General features: G+C 40.2%; 1 protein-coding gene and 1 long non-coding RNA gene across 3 annotated transcripts; both read left to right on the top strand.

The window, feature by feature from the left end:
- Positions 1 to 1,475: 1,475 nt before the first annotated feature.
- LOC113934488 lies at positions 1,476 to 21,934 on the top strand. The gene is made up of 4 exons (XR_003523696.1): positions 1,476 to 1,575; positions 1,689 to 1,868; positions 18,297 to 18,381; positions 21,625 to 21,934. It is a non-coding gene; the product is annotated as an uncharacterized LOC113934488 (long non-coding RNA).
- LOC113934487 (chromatin target of PRMT1 protein) lies at positions 2,969 to 4,605 on the top strand. 2 transcript variants are annotated; one of them, XM_027615612.2, is made up of 2 exons: positions 2,969 to 3,626; positions 3,765 to 4,605. In XM_027615612.2, exons 1-2 carry the CDS (start codon positions 3,224 to 3,226, stop codon positions 3,968 to 3,970), a joined length of 609 nt encoding a protein of 202 aa, XP_027471413.1. In that variant the 5' UTR covers positions 2,969 to 3,223; the 3' UTR covers positions 3,971 to 4,605. The 2 variants fall into 2 exon arrangements, with proteins under 2 accessions (XP_027471413.1, XP_027471412.1); XM_027615611.2 differs by having other exon boundaries at positions 2,969 to 4,605.
- Positions 21,935 to 23,055: the final 1,121 nt, after the last annotated feature.

A 23,055-nucleotide genomic window follows, 5' to 3' on the forward strand; every position in this document is an offset into this window, starting at 1 on the left:
ATAAACCAGAAGAAGGCATGAGGAAGGAAATAGAAATAAAAACAATTAGTGATGTGCAGAATATAAAGCAGCAGATTTAATTAGTGAGAAATGCTGGGCTTGGGAAATATTTATAAATAGATAAATTACCAGCCAACTTGATTAAGAAAATGGGAAGAAGGCCAAACATACAAAATAAGAAATGATAAGGACATCATCATTGGAATATATACGTGTATTTATATTATTCTTTATTGTATAATATATATAATAAATATATATTTATTAAATATATATATTTAAATCCCCAAACAGTACTTTGACCTCTTTGAAAATAAACGTGAAAATCTAAGGCAAGTGGTTAAGCTGCCCTGTCATATAATATGATTTGCTGAAGAAGATGATTCTATTTAGAGCACCAATCCCCTTTCATCCAACTCCATCTAAGGAGCAGTCAGTATTCGAGCTACAGGCAGGTACCAAAGCCTCTCTCTGTGTCTTAAGTGGCTTCCTTGGAGCAAAGAAAGATCTTGAATGTTTAGGATCATTATAATGAAACGATAATAGTGCTACATACGTTTGGTTTGTCCCAACTTTTTGCTTTATTGGAAATTTGCTCCAGTCCTCCCTGGGAAAGGGAAATAATGTATCTCAGGAAGGCATTGCGGCACACTGCTGCATTTTTAAAAGGCTGCTTAATTTTTTATGTAGAGCAGCCTCACTGAATGCCAAGGTTGTGGGGGCTGGCAGGACTCCACGTTCTGTTCTTCCAGGAGTTTTGAATATCAATGAAGGATTATGTATTAAACTATCTGATGGACTGTTTTATACCTTTGGGCATGGGGTAGAGCCAGAACAATTTAAGTAACTGTATTAATAGTTAAAGGGAACATAAGAGTTATGGCTCCTGCTGAAGGAGCCCTTTGTGACGAGCTAACGTTGACTTTGGCTTTGAGGGTCACACACCTGAAATGACCAGGCTGTTGTTGTTTGCACCCACCACTAATAAACACCCATTAATATAAGCCCATTATTGCTTGTCTTTATTGAAATGTGACTTGTCAAACGTTGTAAATATAAAAGAATAATCAGAATCCAAATAGCAATGAGTCATCTCCCGGAATAAATTGGCCGTACCCTCTGCTCACAAATGCCAACATAATGAGGCATCAGAAGGACCCCAAGTGAAAGGCTGGTATCTGCTGCTGTAGACACACTTCAATCCCACAGTTAATTTATAAATGGAACTGATTTGGAAAAAAAAAAAACAAAAACAAACTAAGGACAGATTCATGAACACAGAACCTTTTGAAAGATGAATGAATGAAGCCCCAATCACATTAATGCAGCTTGAATGAGAGATCTTTGTGCCTTGCTTTATGCTTCTTAGACACAAGTCACATCTGTTAACCATGTGTCCCCCCGGGGACAGAATGCCCAGCCCAAATAGCAGTATTAGCAAATAGGACATAATCAGAACAGAGCGGTAGCTTTGGCGTGACTGAGGGACGTCGCCACAGGGGACATCCGCTTCCCGTGAGCTCTGAAGCATAGGAAGTAAGCAAGACGATTAACGAACATTTTCAAAACTCAACGGTAAGGTACACAGCTAAGTTAAATCATTTGGAGGAGAGCTTTCAGTTAAAACAGCATATTCCTCATTAGGGTTTAACTCAGTAACCTCAATTTAAGCTTCATTTCAAACTCAGGCTGAACCACCTTAATCTCATCAACACTTACACGATGGCTCCTGTGGGCTGAAGCTTCCTGTCCCCCTTCCAATTGTTTCAGCTAACCTGCCTCCAGCTTCTTCCGACCTGTGCCCTTGGGGGTCTCTCCATTCTTCTGGGCTCGGCTACCCACTGCGATGATCTCCAGCTGGGACCATGGTAGCTATGCTTTTCTTACCTAGAATCATTCCTGTGTTGACTTCCAGCTATTTCTATCGCAACAGTCCCCAATCCTGAGGGACCCTGTGTCTCTCCTCTCTAGGGTTTTGGCAAAAATGCCGAAATATATAAACTGCAGCAAATTCAGTCCTCTGCAACTTTATAATTTCTAGTATCTCCTGTTGCCACAGTTTTGCTCAACATATAGAAGTCAAACTCTGTTGTGGGGTTTTGTTTTTTTTTTTTTTAATTCCTTGGTAATTCCAACTACATCGTCTCCATATCTTCCAATTCATGACCGCTTTCCTTGCTCCGTGATTTCCTAAGATGAGCACAGACCTGAAAGTGTTTCCTCAAATTCCATTCTTCCAAGTTCAAAATGCTCAATGGTCTCCTTTTGCAATAGCTCCTCTTCCTGAGGAAGATCTCCAGTGCACCTGCTCTTTTCCATATGCAGTTCTGTTCATCCTGTTTCCTCCTGGCAACTCTGAAAATTTGTTCCATCCATTATCCCAGATACCACATACATCTCATCCCTCTCTCACTGTTGACTCCTTTTACTCAGCCTAGAAAACAAATCACTCACTTGCACAACACAGATATCCATTACCAGCTGATAGTTTATGTCCACCTCAAAAAATAGAGTGCCTTAGATTACATTACCTTCAATAAGATTTTTAGACAGAGTTTTAATATTATTATATGCACCTGAAAACTGATAATCCAGGTACGATTAATATAACTCTCCACCATAAAAAGCAGAAGAAAATGCCCTTAGTTATTCTGGGAAAATATAAATTTCCAGCAGACACTCAATTTTAATACAAAATTTATAGGGTAGATTTTATTTGGACTGTGAAGTTGTTTATGGCTGAATGCTATATAATATCCGTTCACTTGTCATTTCAAAAATATTGCTTGCTGTATCAGGAGCACATATTTGAAAGTGCAAGAAAGTTATATATTCTGTTTGCTAATTTAATTTAATCTTTAGTTTAAAGTGGCAGTTGTCATACAGTGATAAACATCAAAAACTGGGCCATTTTAGCCGGTCCCACTCGGCTCTGGGCGTGGCGGCCATTTTGTTTTGGGCAGCGAGCGGGAGGCGGCGGCGGCGGCTGTGGGGGCACCCACGCAAGGCAGGAAAGGGCAGGCCGGGCGAGCAGGCGGACCGGCCGACCGGACAGCCGGCTGGCGACAGCGAGCTAACCTAGCAGCCTACCGCTTACACCTCCAACCAACCGCCCACCAAGTCAACTCAGGTTCCGCCGGGCCCCGGCCCGCGCGCCGCAGCCGTGGTGGCAGCCCCGGGAGGCGCACTGGCGTCCGTTTCCTTCGATTCTCGGGATCTGAAGATGGCTGCACAGTCAGCGCCGAAAGTTGTGCTAAAAAGCACCACCAAGATGTCTCTAAATGAGCGCTTTACTAATATGCTGAAGAACAAACAGCCGATGCCAGTGAATATTCGGGCTTCGATGCAGCAACAACAGCAGCTAGCCAGTGCCAGAAACAGAAGACTGGCCCAGCAGATGGAGAATAGACCCTCTGTCCAGGCAGCATTAAAACTTAAGCAGAGCTTAAAGCAGCGCCTGGGTAAGAGTAACATCCAGGCACGGTTAGGCCGACCCATAGGGACCCTGGCCCGGGGAGCAGTCGGAGGACGAGGCCTGCCCATAATCCAGAGAGGCTTACCCCGAGGAGGACTGCGTGGGGGACGTGCCACCAGAACCCTGCTTAGGGGCGGGATGTCGCTCCGAGGTCAAAACCTGCTCCGAGGTGGACGAGCCGTAGCTCCCCGAATGGGCTTAAGAAGAGGTGGTGTTCGAGGTCGTGGAGGTCCTGGGAGAGGGGGCCTAGGGCGTGGAGCTATGGGTCGTGGCGGAATCGGTGGTAGAGGTCGGGGTATGATAGGTCGGGGAAGAGGGGGCTTTGGAGGCCGAGGCCGAGGCCGTGGACGAGGGAGAGGTGCCCTCACTCGCCCTGCACTGACCAAGGAGCAGCTGGACAACCAGTTGGATGCATACATGTCGAAAACAAAAGGACACCTGGATGCCGAGTTGGATGCCTACATGGCACAGACAGATCCAGAAACCAATGATTGAAACCTGCCCACCCTCCTGTGAGAGACTCTTGTTCAAAAGTCACCACATCTGTAAATGACCTTGAGATAACAGATGGAGAAGAAACCTGATTGATGCTGGAAGGACCTATCACAATGGGCTATGGACTTAACTCGCCACCAGTTTGTGCATTTAGTGTGTTCCTTTTAGTTTTTTGATACTGTGTTGTATGAAACCCTTTTTTCCTCTGACTTGGGTTTTATTTTGTTGTGTTTGGGGTTCCCCCCCCCAATCGCTCTGACTTCTCTTTGAACATGAATGTGGTGGTCTTGTGGCTAGAAACCCTCTTCCCACCTCTGCCTCCCTTCATCTGTCAGATGCTCTCGTGTTCCAACGTTTCCTCTTATCATCTCTTTGTTCCCACGAGAAAAGCCCCAGAAAGAACCCATCAGTGTTCCTTCCTGATGCCTGGGTTTCTGAGACCTGGTTCTGTTCTACATGATCTTTAATATAAAGCCTCTTAGAAGTGTTTAGAAAATGTGGAGCTCAAATTCTGCCACATTGATACATTAGTGTAGTAAATTAGGGACACTGACGTAGCCACAGGGCCACATAACAGGTTACACGTGGTAACACCTCTGATTTGATTAAAGTTACTTCTGTGTACATTGACACCACATAATGAGTGTGCTGGGCTGGGTGTGTGCATTTTCTACCCTGAAATGAGATGTATAAACTTAGCTCTTGGCCTTGTATCCTGTCCAAAGAGCTACTGTTGGGTTGGCTTACACTTGTAATAGGAAATGGCCATTTGGTTTGGCAGATGCTTCAGAGAAAGGGATAGAATGATGGCAGATACCTTTTAGGAGCCAGAACATACCCGTGCTGGAATGCTATTGTCCTTATGTTTATCCCAAACCAGTCCTGGGCTTCTCCATTCACTGGCTTTGTTTGGTCCTCTTTTTATTTCCCTTTGAAGGTTTAAGTTCAACTATATTCTGTCAGCTGTTCCAGTTTTCAGTGGAATCTTGTATTTCTGGTTCATCATAACAAGAAATCATTCTCAAATCTAAAAAAAAAAAAACATCAGAAACTGGATTTTCCAAAGAGAATATATAGCTAAAAAAAAAAAAAAAAAGCAAATCTAAAGGAATTAATATCACTTGACCTACCAGGCAATGAATCTTTCCTCAACATATATTTGTGTTTTTAAAGTGTAATTTAAAAGTTAAAAGGCGAATTTCTCATTCTTGGCAAAGAATATATGCATTGACATTTTCATCCCTATAATGCTGAACTTTTATAAACTAGTAAACATGCATTTCTTAGGCTATTTTCAAATAACCAAATGTAAAGGCATTTGACTGGAACATACACTGATGAGTGATGTTCCTGTTAAAACAAAGCCTGTTTTTAATTAGCAATTCTATTTTTTCTCTTTCATTTGTGATCAAATTGTCTTAGGTTAGTGGAAAATTTTTAAGATTGTTGTTTCTGTACTTTATTGTTAAACACAGGAGAAGCACTCTGTTATTTCAGTAACTTGAGGGGTTTTTTTTGTTTATTTTTGAAATTTTACTATAGAATAAAAAGCCAACAAAAGAAGCTTTTAGGGTTGACGTAGAAAACTTCTTAGGCACTTAAAAATAAGAGTAGGAATGATCGGTTATCAACAGATATCGAAACACTGTGTTAAAAAACAAAGGGAGGGTAGTGGTGCCACTGTAGTTAGGTTAGGTAGTAAGACTCCACTGACTAACATGGGTCCTTAACATAAGTGACATCATTTTGGGCCTGTGGTTCTCTTTTTAACAACTGGAACCTGTATGTTTTTTGACAATGAAAATTTCAGCGCTTCAACTAAAGTGAAAATTTGAGGCAAATCATTAAGTCGGGAAGTTTGTTTACTTCTTGAGAACAGCTTGAATATTTCAAAACTTAAGATTTCTCTCAATAAGGAGGAAATAATATTCTTCAAATATACTTATCATTATAAGGACATGGAGGGTGCAAATGATATATTTGCTCATTTTACTTTCGTGCATCCATTTTCAATAGATTTTATTTGTTTTATCATGCAAATATAATTGTATATTTTAAAAATATAATGGAATGTGAAATATAATACTGATAATATGAACTCAATATAGAGAAAAAGATAAATCCGAAATGTTCTCTTTTTCCATCTTTTCCTGCACACAATCCTACCTCAGGGGGAAGCCAGAAACCCAGCCATTTCCCACCCATATATAAGCCAGCGCATCTACCCACACACCAGCAGGATCATACTGACCCCTGACACCGTGTTTCTTATCTTGCTATTTAGCTATCTGGCTATCTTGCTTAAAAAAGGAAGCAAATAAAAATAAAATTTATTTGTCTTCTCAGAGTTCTGAAGGCTAGAAGTCCAAGATCAAGGAGCTGGCAGGGCTGGTTTCTTCTGAGTCCACGCAGGGATATCTGTTTCAGGTATCTCTCCTAGATCCTGGTGGTTTGTTGCCAATCTTTGGTGTCCCTTGGTCTGTAGACATGTCGCCCCGATCTCTGCCTTCATGTTCACATGACATTCTCCCCATGTGCCTGTCTCTCTATCCAAATTCCTCCTCTTTATCAGGACACCAGTTATATTGGATTAGGGCCCCCCGCTACTCCCCCATGACCTCACCTTAGCTCTATCTACAGTACCCTATTTCCAAATAAAGTCACTTTCTGAGACACTGGGGATTAGGTCAACAATTTTGGGGAGCATCCCAACTCCACATAGGACTCTCACCAGGTGCTGCTTTTATGGAGAGAGTAGAACTGGTGCACAACAGAGCTGGGCCAGCCACCCACACATGCCTGTCCTGAGCAACCATGGGACCAAGCAAGGGTGGGACAGATTTCTTGAACCCATTGCAGTGCCCATCAGAAAATGGTGGGCGCACAGCCGGTGGCGAAGGAAGGTAGCTAGTGTCATGTATGGTAATGATGGGGCTTAGGGACAAAAAGTCTGTTGAAATAAAATCTAAAGTCAAATCGCAGACATGACAGTTCTTAAGTAAGTGAACAAAATTCATACTTGTATTCAATCTCTTTAGCTCTTGCTTGAGGGAGCCGTTGGCTGTGATCACGTTTCTTTAAGCACGTGTATAATTTAAGCATAATTGTGCATGCAAGTGTAGAGACATACAGATATATACAGATACATGAAGGTATGTATATATACACGGGTATTTTTACATAGCATTTTCATGCTTCTTGAATGTTTGTTGATCTGCAATTGCTATACTTTGACTCGTGATGATATTGCATCCAGTGGTCCTTTAAATTTGCTCTGGTGGGATTGCCTGTTCTAGAGCTGCAACATGAAAGTGTTTGACTCTGGCAATATTTTCAATTATCTACAAAATTTTGGTTTGAGAAAAATTTATGAGTTTTTTAAAGTAAGAAGTCCCTGATATAGAGAATTGGGGGAGTACTTTTAACAACAACCTTACGGAATTCGTATGAATTTGGGTTGAGGGTTGGGAGGATTTGTTGTACATGGTTAGAATTTTTCAGTTTGTTTTGGTAACCTCTGAGCTTCCTTTTGGGCTCTACAGTATGCAGGTGATTCATAAAGTAGCATCTTCCCTCCCAACTACCATAACATAAGGAGGCATTTTTTTTTTCTTTTAATTAATGAACTTTACTTTCTAGAGTAGTTTAGGTTCACGGCAAAATGAAGCTGAAAGTAGAGAGATTTCCCATATATTCCCATATACTCTCCCAACACACACACATAGCGCCTCCCCATTACCAACAACCCCTAACGGGGTGATACATCTGTTAAAATTAACGAACCTATATTCACAGAGTCCATACTTTACATCGCGGTTCACTCCTGGTGCTGTATGTTCTATGGGTTTGGACAGATGTTTGCTGACATATCCATCACTGTGATATCATACAGAATAGTTTTGCTGCCCTAAAATTCTTCTACATTCTGCATTTTGGTCCCTCCCTGTCCCCCACATCCAATCCCACCTTGGAGGTACCCCAGCCATTTTCTACCCATATACAAGCTGACACGCTCACTCATATACCAATGGGATTGTGTTGTGTATGATGTTCTTTATCTTGCTTTTTATAGCCAATGATATATAAGGGAAACATTTCCACATCTGTATAATTTTTAAAAATATTAACCTTAAAACAAATCCAGCAGACTCTCAGTGAACCTTCCCTTCAGTGGCTTCAGAACATGGCCCAGAGCAGTAGGAGTTGGTGAATTCTCTGGGATTCCCAGCGCTCTGCCCCAAGGGCATTTCAAAGGCTTGAGCTTGGACCCCATTTTCCTTCCTTTTCTTGTCTTGTTTCGCTGCCAGAGTGACAGAGCAGAGGCCTTGGAGTGGTGGCCGATGTCAGGAACTCCTCTGTCTAATGGTCCTGTGGTGACTTTGAGGGTCCTAGACACTTCTGCCTCTGTGGACTCCTTCCTTCAAAAATAATATTAAAAATTATGTTTCACAATCACATTGGTATACAGACTGGCTGGATTGTAATCTAGGATAAAAATTATTTTTCTTCTAATTTTAAAAGAAATTAAAACACTTCCTGGGCCCTTCGAAGTATCACGTGCCCCACGACCTATGCCCACTGCGTTCGAGAGAGCTGTCAGCCCTGCTTCCTTGCTCTGAGGAAGTGCCAGCAAGGCTGAAAACCCAGGTTCTCACCTTGAGCGTGCAATGTGCATTAGGTAGATAATTCCAGAGGGATTCCACATTGCCAGACATTTAGGTTTCTCCCAATGTTTTATTGCTACAAGTGTCATGGAGGGAAGAAATACTGATTTAGTTATGTTTTCCCCATTTTTAAATTAATTTCCTCGAGGTGTGCTTTTTTTTCTTTTTTTTTTTTAATGAAATTATTCTTTAGAAGACTATGCTGCTTTTAAGACCACGGTATGTTGCCAAAAGCACATTTTTCTTTTACCAGAAATTATGAAATTTGCTCTTTCATGCATCAGTTTCAATTTTTTGTCTTTTAAAATTTGACAGGCAAGACATATATTTCTTTTGAATGGATTTGCACCTGTTTCATTTCAGTCTGCTCACTCGTGTGATGCGATGTGGTTAACCCTCTGTATTAACTCTTCTGCAAGGTTTCCGTTTGTAGGTTTTCCTCCTTATTCCATGCCATCCGCTTCCCCTCACTGCTCTGTTCATGGGGTCCTGTCTCCTTTTTGCTCCATAGAATGTGACTTTCATTTCTGTCTGGACTGTTTTTCTCTTCCATTTTTTTTCTCGAATCCTTTTAATCTCTTCCTGTGCTCCTTTTTTTTTTTTTTTAAGATTTTTTATGTATTTATTAGAGACAGAGACAGCGAGAGAGACTGAGTGGGGAAGAAAGGGAGAAGCAGGCTCCCCGCTAAGCAAGGAGCCCAATGTGGGGCTCGATCCCAGGACCCTGAGATCATGACTTGAGCTAAAGGCAGGCGTTTAACCGACTGAGCCATCCAGGTGCCCCCCCCCCTTTTTAATTTCTTCAGGTGCTGGAAAAGTCTGTTTATAACTTCTGCCTCCTTAAGATCCTAGACCCTCCGATGGGTAACTGGGTCCTCACCTGCCTTATTCTTGCATTTCTTCATTTTTATGTTGCTTCTTTGCATGAGACACTTGCCGCCTCTTCTCTGTGACCACTCCTGCGTTCATGGTCATGAGCCATCCTGGAAAATGAAGAGGAGAAACAAGCTAGGTATGGCTGAGCAGCACAAATAGGGTAGAGGAACCTGGACCTCAACACCCTTAGCAGCCTTAGCCTGCAAATGCCCAGACCCAAACTGAAGGCTGATTTAATGTAAGCTGGTGCTGTTTTGGTCTCTGTCACAGCAGTGGGTCCCCTATTCTGTCACTCTCACCCTGCCACTCCGGGCTGCATGATCACTCATCTGCCTTATTAGGATAGTCTCTCGATTGGTCTTCATGGCTTATGCTTTACCCCCTTTCAGTCTGTTCTCCCACAGCTTTCACAAATCTATATCTGACCGTACCATTGCCCTAATATTGCCAAAAAGGTGGTGTTCGATCTCCAAAGCATCATGACAGACTGCTGCCCAGAGCCCCGCCTGTCAATCCCTGCCCAACCCAAACCTGACGCCGTGGGGATGCCAGACAAGTGGTAAGCCCAGAGTCCCAGTGCACAGGGTGAATTTGTACGGGCTGTGAGCTCTCCTGAAATGACCGTCTCCTGCCTCCAGCCCTCACCTCCTCAGTCTGGAAGACGCATCCCTCAGGCATCCAAATGCTGCCCAGGCATCACCTTCTCTGGGAAGAAGCCTTGTGCTCTGCGGACAGTCTGCACCATGCATGCTCCTATGCAGTCTATCATGCTTCCATACGTGTTTTCTTGGGAGTAGCTGTATACGTTTCTGTCTCTTCATCTAGAGTTTGAGCTCCTTGAAGACAGGAACATGATCACATTCCTCAGCATCGGGCGCAGAGCCAGCCCTCCATGGGCGGGCCAGTGTTCGATGAACTGAACCCAATTCAGCTCAGTGGCGTAGAAAGACTAGGTGATGCTTTGTTTTATCTATTTTGACCATTACATTCTTTGGGCTATTTAATGAAAATTAATTTAATGGAATAGGAAATTGTCTATTTCTTCCATGACAGCTCAGTTTATTAGAAAAGGGGCAGATTTAATAAAATTTTTGAGTCAGACTATGTAGAAATGTACCAATATATGGATTGCATATATTGCACATAGATGGTGGAAGCATAGGTGATTGCTTTATTTATATATATATATATATATATATATCTTTTCTGCTTTATTCTGACTCAACATTATAAAAATATGACCTTAATGATTGAAGAGAAAATAAAATAAAATAAAATAAAATAAAATAAAATAAAATAAAATAAAATAAATTTTATGTAACATGATGTCATATAGAGCCTCTTTTTTGAAATCCTGAATGAGCACTCAGGCCCCACAGCTAACACAAATAGGTTCTAAGCATCCTGTATTCTAAAGAGAGCCACCCATGTGTGGATGGCCCTTTCCCACCAACAACAAGTAGTCATAAGAATCTCTCCCCAGTAAACGACTCCTCACCACATCCCTCCCTTTATTCTTTGCCCAGAGATCACTGGTTGGAGAGAGATGGGAGATCAGGCGGAGGGAGCAGGAGTGAGAAATGTCCGAAGTTCAGTGGCATAGGCTTTGTCTCAGTCTCCAACCACCAGGAAGTGTGGAGAGATATTTGATAGGAATGTCTGCAAGAAGAGAGGTGGACATCTCACTCTCAAGCTTAGCGGTTGCTGACATGTGGACTTCATATGAAGCCCAGGCCGTCCCTCAAGTAGAATGAAATGTGGGGAAGACATTCTTGAGGGAGTTTGGCCTGTGTCCCTGAGTGTCTGAGGGATAACTAGAGAGATTGTGTCCTGCAAATTTATGGAGACTGAGGCTGCATCATCTGCTCTAGTAGGGACAGCCTATGCTCTGGTGCCTTGTGCCTGGGAAAAACAGAGAATGAGAGGACTGTCCCACTTCAGAGTGAAGAAAAAGTCTCAACGGTTCCAGTGCCCATCCAAAGGAAGTTAGCAGAAGATGTGGGCGGATGTAGCGAGGCCACCTCTCTCTAGAAGCATCTGCCAATAACAGAGGGGCCAAGCTAGAGTTGAATATCACCCGGGGAATCATGGAGACCATCATGTGGTCTCATCACAGAGAAAACCAAAGTCCAGAACTAGGCCAACGGTATCTCAAGAAGTTACCAGTTCCAAAATGAAGTTCCTTCCTCCATTTCCCCCTATTGCGCTCCCACCCCCAGGAAGTAGGAATGGATCAGAAGTGGACGAACGCCCTCACTCTCACCGTGTTTGAGTAGGAGGAGATGTGAGTGAGCAGACCGCCCGCCCAGCTGTGCACTAACAGGGCATGAGCCACACGTCTGACTGTCCTGCTCTGGCTCACGGGAGTAGATAGGGTGGACCTGGGATACGAGACTGGAGTGTTCAAGTGGGCTGTATCAGATTTGTAGAATCTGAACTGTAGAACACAGTTCTGGCTTCTGCTTAAGATATTTGTAGGGGATGAGAAAGGCTGATTTGATGGCGGTAAAAGAATATAAAGATGGCAAGATGAGACAAAGCTGGTTTACGGTAACACTTACACTCCACAGGTTGCATTCAGTTTTCCTAAGGTAAACTCTTATATCTGGTCACCAGTTGAAGTCAACTTCTCCCTCAGGGAAGATCTAAGGACCAAATACTATTTTCTCCAGGATGAGTTTTTCCTACCTTCACTTTCAGATGATAATTAGAAGATCATTGATGCCTTATAGTTAGAGAAATTCCCTCAGAAGAAAGTGATAGAGGGAAAAGAAGATCTTTTATATCAACTGAAAGTGATATTTTTTTTGATACCTTTGATACCTTCTGCGGAAGGCTCAATAAAACATATAAGAGCAATACACATGCCCTTTTCAAGGAGCAGCATTTTATTTCTGGACAAATAGAAATAGATCAAGAGCCAATGCTGCTCCTTTATTCTACTGAATCCATGTTTTAAATAAATAGAATAGGAAGGTGAATTGCTGTAGAAAAGCCTAAATATCTTTATTATGGTTAAGTTATGAAGTGAGAAAATTTCAGACAAAAATGAGGCGTAAACATATGTGCATGGCTGGCCTAGATTCTTTGACTTGACTTCTGTAAAAAGGAGCCTCCCTGAATTTCTACTGATTACCCCTAGGTCCTATTATTAATAATTTGAAGAAACCGTTACTTGCTTAATTGATTAGGAGTAAGAAGAGGAGCGCCTGGGTGGCTCCGTTGATTAAGCATCTGCCTTCAGCTCAGGTCATGATCTTGGGGTCCTGGGATTAAGCCCTGCTTTGGGGTCCCTGCTCAGCGGGAAGCCTGCTTTTCCCTCTGCCGTCTGCCCCTCCCCCCCATGTTCTCTCTCTCTCTCTCTCTGTCTCTCTCAAATAAATTAATAAAATCTTTTAAAAAATCAAAATTAAAAAATTAAAAAAGAATAAGAGACATAAGAGATTTTATCTGTGTTTCCTTCTCTAGTACCCTTCCTTTATTTATGTAGCTCCAAGTTTCTGACCAACATTTTCCTTCTTCCTAAAGAATTTCTTTTAATATTTCATGCAAGGCAGGTCCACTGGCAACAAATCTCCTTAATTTTCATTTGTTGGAGGAAGTACTTTTTTCTTTACCTTTGAAGCATAAATTTGCTGGATACAAAATTCCAGGTTGGTGGTTTTTGTTTCTGTTTTTGTTTTTCCTTTCAACACTTTAAATATTTCACTTTCTTCTTCTTGTTTGCACAATTTCTAAAGAAAAAGTCCAACACAATTCTTTTCCTTGCTTCTGTGTACATAATTATTTTTTCCCCTCTTCTTTCTTTAAAGATTTTTATTTCTCTGTGATTTTCTGCACTTCAAATCTGAGATGTGTACATATGGTGTTTCGGGTGCTCATCTTGCTTGGTGTTCTCTGAGCTTCTTGGATCTGTGGCTTCACGTTTATCATGAATTTGGAGAAACTCTCAACAGTAATTAATTCATACGTTTCCTTTGTGCCTTTCTCTCTTTCTTCTGTGTCTGTTATTCCCATTAGCTATATGTTACACCTTTGTTTATTTGTCCTTTTATTGAAATGGAAGTGACATATTGCACTATCCACTGAAGTATCCCTGGTTGCATTTGCAAAAAACATGAGGGCACCAGGTAAAGGTTTGAACTCTTTTCTAGAAATGCCTTGTTCCAGGGGGAGACTGCGAAGATGGTGTTCACTGGCTTCCATTCCCTTGAACGCACCTCCTTAGACTTCTGTCAGTATGACAGAAGCTTGCCCCTGAGGCTAAAGCTTGTGGACAAGCAAATAGACCCCTTTCTCCGAAAGACTGGAGTGTGTTTTGTCTGTCTGAGCAGTGCACTGGGAGTCTGCCCAGAACGCTCTTCCACTGTTACAGTCCCATGGGACCCAGAAACACAAGCTCCCTGGCCTCCAGAGCCAGGCGGTGTAGGGGTGACCCCTAGGTGGCAGTCACAAAAAACTGGCCCACGAGACATAAAAACTGGGGCACCAGATGTCTGCAAAAGCTTCTTTCTGGGAGATACTGCACAGCAGGGGAAGAACACAAAGATGGTGGCCTACTGGCTGGAGCAAGAAGAGAAGGAATACAAACATGGCATCTTCTGAAAAAAGAAAAAAGAAGAGAAAAAAAAGAAAAAGAAGTGAAAAAAGATAAAACTGTTTTAAAAAGAGAAAAAGAAAGATGTTGCCTGTCAGGCTTCAGCAAGGTGAAAGATTATGCCCACCACCTGGAGCATAAAGACGGCACCCCCTGGAAAGGAAAAAAATGACACACCTGGCTTCAGAAAAGCAGAGGGAGAGCAGAAGATGGTGCCTACCAACCTCTGTCCCTAGAGAGTTTCCCAGCAGGTGCCTGGCCCTCAGACTCACATTTTAAAAATAGCAAATGTGTCCCTTTCACAGAAAGCCTGGGTGAAGAGCTGCTTCGGCACAGGGGCTGGGACTGGCTGAGTCTGTGGGCAAGCCTGTTAAGAGCCGTTTCTTGGTCCAGCACAGCCCTGAAGGTCTCATGGGCACAAGCCCCATTGTTCTTCAAAGTCATGGTTTGGGTGCCAGTCTTTAAAAGCTGGGTTCCCCAATGTGGGGTTGAACCCTTCACCCCCAAGGGAGAACTCTGGGTATTGCATTCCCTCCCAATGGTGGGGCGCCACACCAGGGCTGGGGTTATGGTGGAGATCGCCTCCGTGTGTTTTACTTACTGATGAAGTTCTTTATTTATTGCAGGTCCATTCTGATGTTGTATTTCTTCTTGAGTCAACTTGGGTGGCTTGTGTGTTTCCAGGAATTTTTCCATTTGATCTAAGTTTATCTACTTTGTTGGCAACAAATGCTCTCCCGAGCATTCCCTTGTGAGTCTTCCTTCATGTCTGTAAGATTAATAGGGATACATCTTTATCGTTGCCGATTTCAGCTAAAGTTTCAGCTGATGTAGCTAAAGTTTTATTCATTTTGTTAATCAGACAGAGAAAAAGCTTTCAATTTTAATTTTTTGATTTAGTTTTAATTTTGTTGATTTTGTCTCTTTTCCTATTTTTAAAATTTTATTTCTACACTATTCTTTATTGCTTTTCCCATCTTCTCGTTTGGGGCTTAGTTTATCTTTCTCATCTCTCAAGGCAAATATTTAGGTTATTGATTTTTTTTTTCTTTTTTAGCACAGGCATTTATAACTATCAATATCCCTGTAAGCACTGCTTTCTCTGCATCCTGTATGTTTAGGTATGTTGTATTTTTGTTTTGAGGCATCTCAAAGTATTTCCTAATTTTCCTCATGATTCTTAATTTGATCCTTTTGTTATCTTGTTTTGGGGTGCCTGGGTGGCTCAGTTGGTTAAGCGGTTGCCTTCGGCTCGGGTCATGATCCCAGGGTCCTGGGATCGAGCCCCACATGGGGCTCCCTGCTCAGCGGGAAGCCTGCTTCTCTCTCTCCCTCTGCCACTCCCCCTGCTTGTGCTCTCTCTCTCTGTCAAATAAATAAATAAAATCTTAAAAAAAAGAATATCTTGTTTAATTTCCACTTATTTGTGAATTTTCCAAGTTTCTTTGATTATTGACTTTTAATTTAGTTCCATTGTTGCCAGAGAGCATACTCTGCATGATTTCAATTTTTAAAAGTTTATTGAGACTTTTTTTATGGCTAACTAGATGGTCCTCTTGGAAAGTGTTTCATGTGCGTGTCAGGAGAATGCATAGTCTGCTGGTGTCTGGTGCAGTGTCCTATAAATGTATGTTATCTTTAGTTGGTTTATTCCTTTGTTGATTTTCTGGTAAGTTGTTCTCCCCATGACTGGAAGTGAGACTTTGATGATCTCTACCCATTATTGTTGAACTATTTCTCCCTTAAATTCTGTAAGTTTTCCTTCATACATTTGCGCTTCTGATTCTGGGTGCCTATACATTTATAATTGTTATATCTCAGAGAAGGATTTACTCCTTTCTCATTATAACATATTCCTCTTTATCTCTAATAAAATGTCTTGCTTTGAAATCTGTTTTGTCTGATGGTAAAACAGACATTGCATCTCCTTTATGGTTTGCTGTATGGATAGTATACCATAGTACCCTTTTACTTTCAATCTACTTGTATATTAATCTTCAGAATTTCTACAATAGAGAGCATGTAGTTGGATCTTGCTTTTTTTTTAATCGAATCTGAAAATCTCTGTCATTCAATTGCCTTTCTTAATTCATTCATATTTAATATTATTTATGGTTGAATTTACATTGGCTTTTTTGTTCTCTTTTCCTATGTGTATTATGTCCTTTTTGTTCTGTCCCTCATTTATCAGCTTCTTTAGTGCTGGGAGGATATTTTCAGCTTTAAAATATTAATTCTTTTAGTGATTTTCAACTATATGCTATTAATTTAAACTAAATTAACTCCAGTTAGATTTAGATAATTTGATCCTATATAACACTTGTTGTTATGCATATAATGTCTACATATTATGATGGAAGGACCCATGTTTATAATTGTTGCTTATAATTTTATAAAACTTGGGGCACCTGGGTGGCTCAGTTGTTAAGAGTCTGCCTTCCGCTCAGGTCATGGTCCCGGGGTCCTGGGATCGAGCCCTGCATCGGGCTCCCTGCTCCACAGGAGGCCTGCTTCTCCCTCTCCCACTCCCCCTGCTTGTGTTCCCTCTCTCGCTGCATCTCTCTCTGTCAAATAAATAAATAAAATCTTTAAAAAAAACTTAATAGGGGCGCCTGGGTAGCTCAGTCGGTTGGGCGGCTGCCTTCGGCTCAGGTCATGATCCTGGGGTCCCGGGATCGAGTCCCGCATCGGGCTCCCCGCTCGGCGAGGAGCCTGCTTCTCCCTCTGACCTCCCCCCTCTCATGTGCTCTCTCTCTCTCTCTCATTCTCACTCTCTCAAAATAAATAAATAAATCTTTTAAAAAAATAAAATAAAAAAACTTAATAAAGCTAAGAGGAGAAGAGAGCAAGTATATATTTCTAGAATTTATTATATTAGCCTTCTATTTACCATTTCTTTTCATTTCTTCCTATGGATCTAAGTTACCACCTAGTATTATTTCTTCATTGTGATACAACCTTGTTCTCACCTGCCTCCTTTTTGCTGTTGTCACATGTATTACAGTTTAAAGTTTATATTTTATAGGGGCGCCTGGGTGGCTCAGTCGTTAAGCGTCTGCCTTCAGCTCAGGTCATGATCCCAGGGTCCTGGGATCGATCCCCGCATCGGACTCCCTGCTCAGCGGGAAGCCTGCTTCTCCCTCTCTCCCTCTCTCTGCTTGTGTTCCCTCTCTCACTGTGTCTCTCTGTCAAATAAATGAATAAAATCTTTAAAAAAAAGTTTATATTTTATAGTCCCAATAATACATATATAATGTATACTATTCATTTATTTATTTATTTATTTATTTATTTAGAGAGCAAGCATGCGAGCGGGGGTCAGGGGGCAAGGGAGAAAGAGAATCTCAAGCACGCTCCCCACCACCCAGCATGGAGCCCAAGGCAGGGCTCAATCTCAGGACCCTAAGGTCATGACCTGAGCCGAAATCAAGAATCAGATGCTCCATGGACTGAGCCACGCATGCGCCCTGTGTATATTTTAAAATTAGTTAATAGAAGGGGGAATAAATGTGCAATTATATTGTCTTGTATAATCATTTATATAATTATCTTTACCAATGCTCTTTGCACCACCATCCCCACCATGGATTCAAATTACTGTCATATTTCTTGCATTCAACCTGAAGAATGTCCTTTACAGTTTTGTGTAAAACAGATTGACTGGTAACAAGTGCTTTCAGTTTTTGTTTATCAGAAAATGACTTTATTTCCCCTTCACTTTTGAAAAATCATTTTATGTGATATAAGATTCTTGTCTTAAGTTTTTTTTTCCTTCCAGTTCTTCAAATAGACCATTCCACTGTCTTCTGGTTTCTACTATTTTTGATAAGAAGCAACCTGTTAACTTTATTGCAATTCCCTTGTACATAATGAGTTGTTTTTCTCTTGCTGTTTTCAAGATATTTTGTGTCTGGTTTTCAACATGTTGAGTCTGGTGTGCCTGAGTGTAGATCTCAGTCCCTAAAACTATCAGGAAACCTCATTCTAGCTTATTTGAAGAGGTAAGTGGTATGATTTTATGAGAAAAAGATTATTGTTGGCATAATCTTATCTTCCCAACAAGGTAATCACTTTCTTTCTTAGGGGAAAACAATACGTATTTGATAGCAGCTCTGTGTTTTAGCCAGTGTCACAGAGTGTCCCATTATTGTCTAGCTGAAAATAGTTTTGTTTTTGTCTTTTCCCTTAGGAGACCTGGGCTAGAGTTTATGCATGGGTCACCCCCAAGGCAAATATTCAAGGAAAGTACAAGTGGCAATTTTTAAAAAATTAAAGTAAGTCTATGAAATATTATAAGGTCAAGTGTAATAAATGATTGCAACTCTAATGAAAAGTTGATTATCCCATTTAGCAATAAATTTAAAGACAATTATTTTAAAGCGTTATTGGGTTTAAACAAATTGCAGTCGTATTGAGGCTATGAATAAAACAACAATAAAGTTTGTAAAATAGCATCATAAAAATCTGGATACCTACTTAGTTGGATATGGAACCCCTTAGTCATGTAAGTGATAGTAAATGAGGTAACACTATGCTCTAATTACTCTATATGAAATGGTGCATAAAAATCATTATGTTTAGTTGAATCAATGTTTAAAATTATTTAGAATCAATGTAAGGTATTTTAAAAATTACTTTCTATTGGCTTTTCATTCCATCGCAGATAATTTAAGATTTTATGTTAGATTATTGGTGTTTAATTTAATAGATGTTAAATTAATACATTGGAATAATGTAAACCTGAGTAATTTAATCTGCATATGCATTGATTTTTCTTTTTAAAAACCAGGTTCCTGATGTAGTGTTCCATGATTCATCGTTTGCGTATAACACCCAGTGTTCCATGCAATACGGGCCCTCCTTAATACCCATCACCCGATGATGTACTGTATGGTGACTAACATAACATAATAAAAAATAAATAAAAATAAATAAAAGTTTCAATCCTCCTAAATAAATAAATAAATAGATTAAAAAAAACCCAAGTTCCAAAAAACTTCCTTCTAAAAAACTTTGATTTTTATAAAATAAAATCTAGCAACTGCTGTTATTGTATTACCTCGGAATTTTTAGATGATACTACCACTACCAGTAACATCTCCACTGTTCGTTGAAAACCTGCTAAATTCCAGGCATGTTACCACAGAACAATAACCATAGTTCATACTTTGAAAACTGTTAGATTGTTCCGGGCATCACTCTAAGCATTTTTTCATGTATTAATTTCTTAGTCTTTGTGTTATTATTACCGTCACATAAATAAAACAGACACAGAGAAGTTAGTGACCTGTCCACTGTCACACAGCAGAGCCTACATGCAAAACCAAGGCTGACCAGAATCTAACCACAGTGCAGTCCTGCCCATCCTGGGGTCATGGAGATTTGAATTTGACCACTTGGGTTCTGCTATTCAAGAGGTCTGTAAACTTGCAAATCACTTAGAAGCCCTGAGCTCTGCTTAGTTCATTTATAAAACGGGTATTAATAAGAATAATAATGACACCCACCTGATAATGCCATTAAGAGAAGGGAATAAGATACTGCAGTTAAGATGCTGATCTTATTGCTTAGCATACGGTTAGTGGTCAGCATCTGCCCACCTTTCACTATCCTTGCTTATACTTATTATTTTCCCAAAGTCCTCATGTTGATATTTTGTCTGTTGTTCTCAGTCTTGCCAGTCATACACTTTAGATATCCAAAAACCACACCACTTCTCCAGAGCTTTCAATTTCCTTGATTTTGAAGACATCATTTATGACCAGAACAGTACAAAGTTAATAATAGCTGTAAAGGAACAGGAACAAGGGAGTGAATAAGAAATAATCCCCTTAAATAGACTTATTGATTGTAAAATGCACCTCAGTTTCAAGAAAGACATTTATTGATTGACTTGAACTTTTTCCTGGATATATGAATTGTTTGTGTAAATTAGGAGGTTGTATTTTCTTTTTTTTTTTTTTTCAAAATTGAAGTATAGTTGATACCCAATGTACATTAGTTTCAGGGGTACAACATAGTGATTTGACAAGTCTATGCATTATGCTGTGCTCACCACACGTGCGGCTGCCATCTGTCACCATACCCCTGATTACAGTACCAGTGACCTCTCGCTGTACCTTTCATCCCCGTGACTTACTTATTCCATCACTGGAATGATGTACCTGTACCTCCCACTCCCCTTCACCCATTTCGTCCATCATCCTGACCTCCTTCCCTCTGGCAACCACCAGTTTATGGGTCTGTTTCTGTTTATCTGTTTCATTTCATTTTTTAGATTCCACATATAGGTGAAATCATATAGTATTTGCCTTTCCCTGTTTGACTTATTTCACTTAGCGCAGAGAATGGTACATTTTCTTTCCAGTGGTTATGAACTTTTGTTTTTCCCTATCTCATTCTATTGTATTAAATTAGTACTCCCTAATCATAACATTTACAAATGGTCTTCTTAAATTTTATGAAAATGCTTGATGTTTTCTATTTAATATGGCTTCTCTTTTCTACATTAAAATAAACATAGCAAGAGTATCTTATATGACTGTAAATCATACTATATAAAATTCCACTGATACAAAGAAGTTCAACATTCTAAACATATGCTTATCCTATATAGAATGCCAGAAAACACAGGTATGCTGTTTTTAGGTCAGAATTCTTTGAAAACAACGGAAACAAAACTCAAGTGAGTTTATGGGCAAAAGAGAATGTATAGTTACTTAATTTAGAAGTCCAAGGGGGATGGATTTGGCTTCAGGAACATTGATATTCAGGGGTTCAGTAACCAGGTACCTTCACTCTTTGGATCTCTTGGGTTTTGTTTTATTTGGTTTCAGGATGGTTCCTGGCAGCTCCAGGCGTAGTCCTTGAGATTTAACATTTTGGTTTATCCTCCATTTTATGTTACATAAATGTTTCATATTTGTGGTCTGTTTCTATTAAGGTTATTTGTACTTTACATTTTTAGTTACTCCGTTTCAGAGAAGTTAACTCTTATGATTTTCAATTTTAGAACTAATTACTTAACATAGTGTGAGCATGTTTGCCATATTGTTTGTTCAGGAAATGTTGTGACATATTTATGAAAAGCATTTAAGAAAGTGTACAAGATTTGAAATATGAACAATTGGCCTCTATCTGGAATCTGATCTGTTCAAAAAAGAACTTCAACCACTGTAAAACTCAATGCATCTGCATAAGTGAAAATCAATTCAATTGATTTTGACAGACTTGCACCACTGCCTTCAATTCAAAACTCAATTACACAGAGTGTTCCAGAATAAGATAATTCCAGTGACCAACAGAACCGGGATTTTTACTTAATTATACAGAGGCCTCGCCTTGTTTTAGTTTTCAGTGAAATGAAATGTTTTAATTTAATCTCATAGAGCATAACTCTACAATATACTTACACTCTGCCAGTGCGAAGAAATCTATTCTTCCATTGATGTGAGAGTAATTTAAATGGGCAATTACCACCACTAACGGCTCTGCACTTTTTCTCCATGCATTTACAGCCTGCGCACTTACTGTCCAAAGGGCTTTGATGAGTGTTGTACAAGCAACCTGAGGAATTTGACATCAACATTCCAGAAAACCTGGAGGAAGGGAGTGAGAAGCAGGTCTACAAGCTATTTTCTCCTGTTTTGGGAAAAGAAAGAAGGCAGGTGACACAATCCTATCAACTTATAAACATGCTGCTAAGAACCAACCAGTACATTCCTTTCCTAGCAGATACTTTCGGTATGATATTCGTTGTCGTTTAAAATTGTTCATTGTTTAAAAAAAAAAAAAACCTGAATTCTACTCCTGAAACCAATAGTACACCATATGTTAACTAACTAGAATTTCAATAAAAATTTGAAAAAAAAATTATACTGGAAAAAGTCAGAATTTTGCCAAAAAACTCCAAACAAAACAAAACAAAAAAAACAAAAACAAAAAAAAACCCAACATGCAAAACCAAACCAAACCAAACCAAAAAACCCTGAAATCTCGGGACTTATTGAGCATAGTTTCCTGAGAAATGTGATACAAGCTATGCAATTAAGTATAAAATGGGGATAATTCACAACCCACAAGGCCTTTCTTATGTAAGTGAAATGACCACATACCTCGGTTAAGACCTAATATGTTGGGGTGCGTGGGTGGCTCAGTTGGTTAAATGTCTGCTTTCGACTCAGGTCATGTTCCTGGGGGTCCTGGGATTGAGTCCTGCATTGGGCTCCCTGCTCAGCGGGGAGCCTGCTTCTTCCTCTGCCTCTGACCCGCCCCCTGCTCATGCTCAGGCTCTCTCTCTCAAATAAATAAATTAAAAAAAAAAAAAGACCTAATATGTTAGTGTGAACCACAGCATGCTCAATGCAGGAAGAAAGAACTCAGAAAGCATCATTACAAGTCCTTGATTATCTAAGGAATGTTTATTTCCTCTTCAACTTTACAGGTTTTGCTAGACAAAGAATTCTTTGTCAGCAGGCTTTTTTTTCTTTTAGCATTTTGATCATGTCACTGCAAAGTCTTCTGAGCCTCATTATTTCTGATAAGAAGTCAACTGTTAATCTTCCTCAGGTTCCATTGTACATTATAAGTTATTTTCCTCTTGTTACTCTCAAAACTTTGTCTTACTACAATTTGACTATGATGCGTGTAGACGGAGACTTCGTTATGTTAGAGAGAACTTGAAGTATGTGAAGCTTCTTGGAGTTGTAGATTAATGTTTTCCATTAAATTTGGGAAGTATCCAACAGTTTTTTCCTTCAAATAATTTTTCTGCTCTTTTTCTCTCTTTTCTTCTGGGACTCCTATTACATCTGCATTTGTACACTTAATGGTGTCCCACACATCTCTGAGTCTAAGTTTATTTTTCTCCCTTTTTTTTCCTCTCCATTATTCACATTGGATACTCTATTGATTTATCTGCAACCTTGATGATTTTGTCTTCTGTCAGC

This window comes from Zalophus californianus, chromosome 13 (assembly GCF_009762305.2).
Source record: "Zalophus californianus isolate mZalCal1 chromosome 13, mZalCal1.pri.v2, whole genome shotgun sequence".
NCBI lineage: Eukaryota > Metazoa > Chordata > Mammalia > Carnivora > Otariidae > Zalophus > Zalophus californianus.

Bases quoted from the DNA above. Each gene is read 5' to 3' on its own strand.
- LOC113934487 (XM_027615611.2), top strand. From the start codon at position 3,224: ATGGCTGCACAGTCAGCGCCGAAAGTTGTGCTAAAAAGCACCACCAAG.